The sequence below is a fragment of the Apaloderma vittatum genome, unplaced genomic scaffold, assembly GCF_000703405.1.
Source record: "Apaloderma vittatum isolate BGI_N311 unplaced genomic scaffold, ASM70340v1 scaffold11044, whole genome shotgun sequence".
Classification (NCBI taxonomy): Eukaryota; Metazoa; Chordata; class Aves; order Trogoniformes; family Trogonidae; genus Apaloderma; species Apaloderma vittatum.
Genome location: NW_009710970.1, coordinates 15,455 through 25,286, shown reverse-complemented (window position 1 = coordinate 25,286; position 9,832 = coordinate 15,455). Strand labels below are relative to the sequence as shown.

At 39.1% G+C, this 9,832-nt stretch overlaps 1 protein-coding gene across 1 annotated transcript; it reads left to right on the top strand.

Annotated features, from left to right (window-relative positions):
* Positions 1 to 8,272: 8,272 nt before the first annotated feature.
* Positions 8,273 to 9,485, top strand: LOC104269157 (cytochrome c oxidase subunit 7A-related protein, mitochondrial). Its single transcript, XM_009867473.1, has 2 exons — positions 8,273 to 8,413; positions 9,261 to 9,485. Exons 1-2 carry the CDS (start codon positions 8,273 to 8,275, stop codon positions 9,402 to 9,404), a joined length of 285 nt encoding a protein of 94 aa, XP_009865775.1. The 3' UTR covers positions 9,405 to 9,485.
* The last annotated feature ends 347 nt before the right edge of the window (positions 9,486 to 9,832 follow it).

The following is a 9,832-nucleotide window of genomic DNA, read 5'->3' as shown; positions in this document are numbered from 1 at the left end:
CGGGGTGGCGTTTATTTCTCTGCGGAGGGATATTCCGGCGCCGCTGTGCAGCACGAGCAGCTGACCGGCCGTGTGACCTTGGGCAGGACGAGACGGTTCGTCCTGCGGTGCTCCCCTTGATTGAATTTTGGGATGTATCAGGTGGTGTAGCAAGAAATTAACACGCTTTTAGCGTGTAAGGCCGCCTCTGAGCTAGAACAGCGGCTGGGGGGGTTTTCGGCAGCTCCAAGCAGCACTGCAGTTAGTCCCATGCTCTCGTCTGGGCATGCAGAAAAACAGAAAACATTAAAACCCTTACTGTAGAAGACACACATCTATAAAAGTTTATTTGAAGAAAAATGTAAACCAGCCTTTCCTCTGTATGATGCTGGCGTGTTCACTAAGCGTATACAGATTAAAGGTTGCACTTTCTATGATATCTGAGGGGTGGGTGTCAAGGAGAAGGAGACAATCTCTTCTCAGTGGTGCCCAGCAATAGAACAAGGACTAATGGCTTTAAGTTCCAACATAGGAAGTTCTACCTCAACATGAGGAGAAACTTCTTTACTGTGAGCGTGATGGAGCACTGGCACAGGCTGCCCTGAGAGGTTGTGGAGTCTCCTTCTCTGGAGACTTTCAGAACCCACCTGGACACATTCGTGTGTGGCTGCCCTAGGGTATCCTGCTCTGGCAGAGGGGTTGCACTAGATGATCTTTCGAGGTCCCTTCCAACCCCAAATATTCTGTGATTCTATGTTTTGTAGTTAACATACGTGGCCAATTCTGCAGGAGTGGAGGGGATTGAGGGAGGGCCGAATGGATCCAGATTACCTCAGCCATTTCAAGACACTAGGATTGCCTATTGGTGAAAAGAAATCACAGAACTTTGCTTCTATGTACATTGACGTAGATTCCTAAGTCATACTAGGAAGATTTGTAATGGGATTCTCTCACAAAATAAATGGAGCATGGCTGCTGTACTCCGTTCAAGTTTCTGAGTAAGCGTTGAAAAACTTACTACAGTTAAGTAATAAAAACCACCCACCTCGAAGTTAAGGATTGAAAGAATGATTTTTGAAAAGTTAACCTTCCAAAGAACTCTCTCTCGAGATCAAACATATCTGATATGACTTGAGGTTTTTGAGAGAAAAAAAAATTGATACACGTGTACCCACAGAAGTGAAATCAGAGTTATGGTTTGTGTTTTTCCCAATAAACTCATCAGTAACAGGTAAATGAAAGACGTTCTTGTAGACTAATGTATATTATTGTGTTTGCAGAAGATGACTGGATTTTCCAAGTAAAGCTTGCATAATCAAGGATATCCAGGAAAGCAGAACCGTTAAGTAGGTTGCTAACAGTTTTACTTGGAAAATCCAGTCATCTTCTGCAAACAAGAATATTGCGCTAAGCTTCTGTAAAATCTCAAGTTATTTCGAGGGGCCCAAACCAACTACAAAGCTTTTAAGTTTTATTTTTATTCTTTCTGAAGTTGTTATAGTTTAGATGGATAGTCAGAAAGGTGAAGAGAACTGGGTGATGCGGCTTAGCATGGTGGTTAATGGGTCATAATCTCCTGGGATGCTCATAACAAGTGGAATACTGCAGGTTACTGGTACTCTAGGGATTACCTGAAGCAGACAATAGAGTGCAGTCTTGTAAAATTTACAGAAGATACCAAGGCAGTGGCTCCAAAATGTTTATTGTAGAGCTGCCATTCAGAGGGACCTGTCTAAACTAGAAGAATGAGCTGACAGGAACACTAAATTGCTGTGAGGAAAAAAGACAAAGTTGTGCATGTGGGAAGGAAGAACCCCTGGCAGAGATGTAAGCTGGGCACTGACAGGCTGGTGGGAGCAGCTCTGTGGTAGAGACCCCAGCAGTACTGGCAAACAGCAAGCTGGGTGTGAGCCAGCAGCATCCTGGGCTGTATCGCTGTGTGCATGGCCAGTTAATTAAGGAAAATGATGCTCTCCCACTGCTCAGCACTCACTGGATCACATCTAGTTACTTCATTCAGTTGTGGGGCCCCCAGTATGGGAATGTTCTTTATCAACTAGGGCAAGTTAGCAGAGGTCACGAGGATGGTCAGGGTGTCCAAAGCACTTGCCTTGTGAGGAGAGGAGTTGCTAACGAAATGGGGCTTACTCTGCCTGGAGAAGGTGTGGGAGAGCAGGTGCAGAGCTAAAACCAGCCAGCTAGCACCTACAAGGAAATTACCAAGATAGTGGAGCCAGGCTCTGCGCGATGGTGCATGATGGGAGAGCAAAAGCCAAGCGGCATAAGCTGCAACAAGGGAGGTTCAAACTGGTTATAAAGGAAAGATATTTTCATGGTGACAACAGTCAGACAGTGGAGCGGATGCCTGAGGAGGTCTCCATCCTTGGAGGCTTTCAAGACCAGACCAGACAAAATCCACAGCAACTTGGTCTCACCTCACTTTGCACTAAAGAGCACCAGAGAGTCTTTCCATCCTGAATTACTCTTTGATCCTAAGTAAATACTGAGGTACCAGTGACTTTCTGATGTGGCAGTTTCTTTCACAAGAAGATTTTTATCCTTCTCTTTCCCATCATTCATTGGAAGGCTTCCTGGATGGTTCTTGGGAGTGGGGGTGCAGGACATGGGGAAGAGAGCAGAATGAATAATAGCTTCTAGTCTTATTATATAGACTAGATACCTATAATTATAGGTATCTAGTCTAGTCTAGCTCTTTAAGACTGTCCAACAAGTACCTGTGCTAGAAAGCACTCTTGCCACTATTGCAGTGTTTGGGGCACTTCTACACAAAGTTATATTCAAAGAATAAACATTAATTGATGCTTCATCTATGCAGAGGAAAGCAAAGGCTAGGGTTACCACTGGGCGCCAGGGGTAATGGCTTCAAGCCCAAGCAGTGAAGTACCTCCTTTCTGGAACATAGTTTTGAACACTATGTATTGTCTCTAGGTCACTCTGACAATTTTTCTGCAAATAATACACCTTTTTTAGGATCCTAAGAGAAAAGCTTCAGTGCTGAAATGCAGAAAGCTCTGTTAATCGCCTGAAGTATACTTGTCCCAAAGACAGTATACGCAGCTTATGGAATATTGTTTGCCTTTCTGTTCATCATCCTGTTTTAAGTACATATTTATTTTTTAGGGATTAAAAAGGCAGAAGCAGGGTGAGAGGGGAATACAGAATTCTGTTATCCCACATTCTGTTCTGTTAGTGATTATTACCTACATATGTATATCATTGCACTAGATATGAAAAGACACAATAAATTCTGAATTCTTTACATATTCTGTATTAAAATGCAGTAGTGTCATATATCAAAATGCTTTGTAAAGGGTCTGTGCAAAACTAGCTTCACATGTAGGTATCATTGCTGCTAGAAAAAAAAAAAAAGTCTAGACAGAGCGCACTTCTGTGTGTAGCAACACAGGAAAGAGAATGTCCAAGGAATAGAAATACTTTTCTACTAGAACATTGTAGTAATTTCAGGTAATTGTTGGGCTTTGCATTACGTTAAAAAGTAATTTTTGAGAGAATATAATTGAGAGGATGACCTTATATCCAAGCAGGAGCATCTCACATAAGTCTTATGAATGTTATTTTACCATATGAATGTAGGTTTTTTCCATATTGATGAAAAACACTGTCTTTAATATCGAGCTTCATGTGGCTTAGTCCTCAACTGTGGCACACATATATGGTACGCAATAGAGTAGCTACATTTTTAAAAGTTACCTTCAGTCCCTTTTTACAATGGCCAGCTTTCTGGTAGATTTTCTTGTTGTTTGACTCTACTCCCAGGCGACACATTCAGATGCATCAGTCTTAGAAAATTGTTTGAGTAAATAAAGATTAAAAGGAATCAAATGAGTAAGTAGATATTAAGTCCAAAACAAAGTAATCTTTTTCCTGTTTATTTCATTGCTATATTTAATAAAATCATAGCTCAGTAAGTAAAATGGTTTACTTTTTATGCTTCTCTTTATCTTGATGTTTCTGGAAAAATGAAGAAATCCTATGATTCAAAATCTGCTTGGTCACATATACAAAATAATAATTTATTCTATACTGTTTATATTCTGATGCCTCCCAGTGAGGTATTGTTCTGATGCAGGTTTAAGCTTATTGTGGGCTCACAAAATATCAATCAAAATGTATTTCAGAAATGCTTTTGCTGACAATAACTTACTAACAGCTTGTGCCAACAAAAAAATTAATCTCTTAGTTTGAAACCTGTGTTGTTCTTTCCAGTCTTAGCATTCTTAGAAGATTAATTTTTCATTTAACAAAGTTATGTAATGTAGTATAAACTATTTAGCCTCTCTGCATAAATGAGAACTTTCTCACATAGTGCAGGTGAGGAGTCAAGTAAGTAAAAACTACTCATATTTAAGATAATGACTGCCATAGCCATCACAAATACAAAAAAACCCCTATTAATACAAAGAGTTGGCTTTTGTTTAAGGTACAAATAGTGGGACCAGCTTGAGATGCTCTTAGGTGAGGACAACTGTGAACTTTTCCCTAGTTCTTCGTACTATTTCAGTCATATCTTCACTTGGTACAGGTTATTTTGCTCGTAGCTATTTAAAACCTCCACAAACCACAGATCTTTTGATTTTAGCTGTTATGAATTGCTTGAAGTTCATCGAGAAACTATAACGGTTAACATTTTATGGTGTAAATGATACTTAAAATGTACACAAAATCAACTTCACTTGTGTGTCATTCTAAAACAAAGCCTCAAATAATCCTACATAAAAAACATCCTTGTGTCAGTGGTAACAAATATATTTAACCTCATATGGTGAGGTATGTTCTTCTATAAAGGACTTGCTATTTAGCTTAGAAGTGACTAGGTTCAGCAACTTCATTAAAGTTACTTCAATGCTCTGAATGTTCTGAAATAACAATTCTTAGCTTTATTTCGTGTTTCTTTTCATTTTGGTCCTTACCTCAGTTTTCTCTACTTTTTTATTCTCTGATTTCTCTGATCTGTTTGAGTGATTCCCCTAACATTTAAAAATGTGGTGCTGTCTCCATTAAATTTTGCTCCAAATCCTTAACTGTGCTGTCAGGAAAATGTAAATCCAGCTTGGGAATTCATGCTAGCAAGGCCCGAGTTTGTTTTAACTTTGAGCATGTTGGCCAAACAACAATAGATTGGGTCCCAAGACCTTCAGACCTCTGTAAGGAAAACAAATGCACTCTAAAGAGGATAGGCCGAGAATTTTTTTTGTTGATTTGGATTAGCTACATGTCCTGACCTTTCATTGAGGACTTCAGCATTTGACAAAGTCATTGCCGTAGCGTGCTGATGAAATCAGCTGATGCTGACTGCTCTGCACAAGTACCTCTGCTGTACTTTGCCTGAGAATTGGCACAAATTACGGTTAACATGATTAGAAATAAAATATTAACACCTTAACAGCAGAAGAGGAATTATCAATTTCTTATGTGGCACAGGTCAAATGTGAAGAGGCATTCATTACTCAGTACTACCTTGAGCATAGGGAGACACTGATGTTATTAAATAAACCTGAGGTTTTAGTCATGTTAAATACAAGTGACAATTAAGGGTCATTTAAAGTGTCTTAATGACTTGCTTAAAAAATGATCTCTACTGAAATTCTCATGTGTTATACTGAGGATTTCTCTTAGCGATACCAAGCTTAGCAAGCAGGTGGATGTGAGATAAAGCACTTGCCACTTTCTCTCAATAAACATAGACAAATATGCACACAGTTACATGAATTTAGCTGAGTTTGGTTGCAGCTGACCCTGAGATTCATAATTTGTGAGTGGAATTCAGGTGGAGTTTTATGTTGTGAAGGACTCTACTTAATGCAGTGTCTGTTAGGCAGTCTGAACTGTCTCTCTTCTGCAGCATGTGTTTTGTTGTACTCTTCCCTGAAGCCAATGAACCGTATCAGTGATTTTTATTTAAATTGCTATGTGATGATCTGAACTGGTGCCGTGCAGCTTTGCAAGTAATTTACAACAGTACGCTGATGATTATATGATTTTTCTGAAGTGGTTTCATTTGATTTCGTGATGAAGCTAGTCGCTTGAGTCAGGTTTGAATCTCCCATTGCTCCAACAGAAAGGAATCTTAGAAGTAACTGAACAGGAGTGTATTTCTAAAGCCTGAAAAAGTGGTAGCTTAGAGCTGTTAACATGACACTTTTCATTACTCTAATAGTAGTCTGTAGAGTGGGTCTTGCATCCAGGTGTTACTGTGTAGAAGCAGGAATTTTAGCACTAAAACCAAATGGTTGGGGTTGCTAACCACATTTTTAAGTAATCTCTGAGTTTAGGAATGACAACGGAGGCATCTTTATTGTGGAACTATTTGAAGCAGTTCACAGCTTACTAAAATTCTCAATATTTACAGGTTTTATACACTGCAGATCGTTCACAAGGTAAAGGAGACATGATCACAATAAGCAGGAATTGCAATGATCTAGTAACTGTTGAAATGATCCCAAAGACTGCTTCTGAAAAAGTTGGTTCTTCAGAAAGGCAAAAGTGAGTCTAAAGTGGAAACTTAAGAAGATGAAAGATGGACATTGCTGCAATAGTAACAATCAAGGCAGCAATAAAGGTTTTGGAGAAAAGGTCACTGCACTTCTGGAGAAAACGTTTATGGAAGGAATTATAAACGTGTTCTATGTTTTCTTCTATCAAATCACCAACCTTTTAAAAAAAAAATCTAATAAAGTACTTAATATTCTTATAGACAAAAATACTGGTCCAAAATTGCTTTCTTCAAGTATTTTTATGTGGCTGTTACTTAGCTTTAAATACACGTCCAGTAACTTATCCTAGGTAATAATGTAATTCCTTACACGCTTCCTTCTTAGTGGTGTGACTAGCACTGCTTACTCTTAAATAATTCAGTACTTAAGTTCTACACAAGCCTGTTCAGTAAGAAGACACTGGGTGCTGGATGTGTCAGAGAATCCAGTTTTGGCTGCTGTCTTTCAAAACATAACCAAGAAGATCACAAAAGGATTCTAAATGTTCATTCAGGCACTAGAAAAGTGGGACGCTAGACCCATGTCTTCAGGATGGAGCCCTGATGGGATGGATCCCATTGCATAGGATATTTTGGGGTGTTGAGAGATCTGGTCTTTCTGTTGAAGATACCTGTTGTTGCAGAGAATTGAGAGAATTCACATATGGAAAACACACCTGGTCTATGGCAGACATAAGAGAGAAAGCATGCCAGGCTGCTTACAGCTCCAAATACTCTTCAGGCAGTTCTCTTGAATACAAAATGCATCAAAACTAGTCCTTTAAACAGAAACTGGAATTCAGCACAGCCCTAAACTTTACCCCTGGAGAGCAATTGCTGCTTCTGTTTGTAATGAAAACGTGTTGCATTAACCTACTTGTACAATGCTTTTAATTTCTGTAGCAAGTTAGAAAAAAAAGTTACAGCTCTTTCAGGAGCCATAATGTAAAACATCGCTGCTGTGTGTCCAGGCATAACGGTTACATCAAACTACAGTAAAAAAGGCAAGGAAGCCACCTCACGATGGCTATGACTTTGTGCATTTAATTTATCCATAGAACTGAATTGTGTAGTTTTTAATTACAGCAAATGTAGAGTACAGCTGTGTGTACTGAAAAAAAAAAAAAATTAAGTTGTGCTGCTCGTGGGTAGTACACTGAGGTGTCAAAAGTTGCAGCAGCGTGTGAATTATGGGGTGTAGTTAGACCTGCAGAAAATATCCACCATGTCAGGGCGTCTGGAGTGTCCTGGAGTACCACTTACTGCTTTTGCATGAAACAAGTGGTCCTAACACCCCCCCTTTTTTTTTCCTTCCTCCTCAGACTATAGATCCAAGTTATTTAAGTCCCTCTTGTTTAAGGCTACTGCTTATAGCAGTCGGGAGGAAGAGTTCATTGAAGCCTTCTCATTGTCCCAGGCATCAGGGATTCCCTCTTTCTAATTTACTTGCATAGACCCTCTAGATAGTCTGACCGCATGCGAAAAACCAAGCATCGATTTATACCAAGTATCAGCACGGAAGAGCTTATGATCGTTACAAATTTATGTCATGAAGAAATCAGAAAGGAAGGCTCAGTTCTCCTTGCTGAACCCTGATCCAAAGTTGTAGACGAGAAATCAGTGGAACAAGTGTGCGTCTTTAGCTCATTGTCACAGGTTCTTCATACGAGATAAATATTATTTGTAACGTCTCCTTGTAATGACTGGCAGCATGCCTGCCTAACATGACAATTGGTACATTTGCAAGTGTTATATACCTTGATATTTTAATCTTTATTTATGCAGGGATTCAAACCAATAGTTTCCACTGACTCCCCAGCTCTGGTTTTTGGGACAACAACTAAACTTGCTTCAGATTTACCAGCAACTGATTCTTTCTTGGGTAAAAACAAGGTGCCAGACCTACAGAAACTTTTTCAGGTAACGACAACTTTGAGAGTAACTTAAAGAAAACTGGAGAGTGGGGTATATCTTCCCTTATTTTGATGTGGCTATCTCTTTTTGTCATTCTACAATACCAAAATTTTGTGGTCTAGTTAAGAAAGCATCAAGCACACTATAACCTGCATACTTATACTACACTACAAAGTACATATGCCTTGTATAGAAAATAAATACAAAAAGTGGAAGGTCTGGTAACACTGTCCTTTTGGTGGCTTCATAAGATGCTTATTGTATTATTTGACTACTAGAAGCACTTTCTGTATGGGAATCAAAGCATGTGCCTTAAAGAAAATAGTAATTTGAGTATTTCTGAAGCTGTTTATAATGCGGTCTAGGAGCAGTAAAGTAAAAGTTTTCAAAGCCAGTTAGCTGTGCAATTTCTAAGATTACTAGGACTTCTAATAAAACAATGTAGTTAAGCATTTTTTAAAAAACATCAGGAATGTGCTTTATATAATGTTCCCTTTTCTCTCTTACATGCCACTTGCATTTGGAATGTGTCAGTCTGACTTGGTGAATAATTTTTCATACATATCTTTTCACATTCTTTTGCTAGTGACACTTTTCCCATCCAGCTGCTCTTTAGAAATATTTCAAAATACAATCCTTCTGCCTGCACTTAACAGCTTTGGCTAAACAAATTAACCTTCCTTTGCATCTGTCTTGCTAAATGAAAACCACATAATACACTTGATTTTAGATAGCCTATTTGACTTCCCTTATGGAAGTCTTTTAATTTACCCAGGTAGCTTGTTCCTTATGGCCTTGATATGGGTGTTCATTTCTTTTGTTTGTTTGTTTTCTTTTTAAACTCTTCTCACAGAAAGCGGATGGGCTGCCAGTACACCTGAAACGAGGAGTTCCCGATAAGCTGCTTTACCGGACCACTATGGCTCTAACAATAGGCGGGACTATCTACTGTCTAGTAGCACTGTACATCGCCTCACAACCAAGAAATCAAAAGTAAATGAACCACAGCTCATTGGACTTGGGACAATTCTCCAAAGGACCTCCTGCATGTATCTCTTTGCACTTGCTTTAATTCTGTGATCATGTAGGGTTCGTTATTCGGATCACATTTCTTGGAGAAGATGTTTTTAACTTAGTTGCCTTATGTGTTCTAGAAATCAATATAAACAGACTTTAAAACATCATTTTAAAATATGGTTGTAGCTTTGCATTTATTGTCTTGCAGGAACGGTAGGAGAAAGGGAAGCTTTTCCTTCCTTCCCTCCCCCAACTGAAACAATGTTAGGGATAGGACAGGACAAATGCTTTGTGGGCTATGCTCCACATTCCTTAGTGGGAGGATGCTGCTGGTTTCCAAAACAGTAAAAGGCAAATCATTTAATTATTCTAACATACTGCAAAGCTGTTACATGCACAGCTCATTTT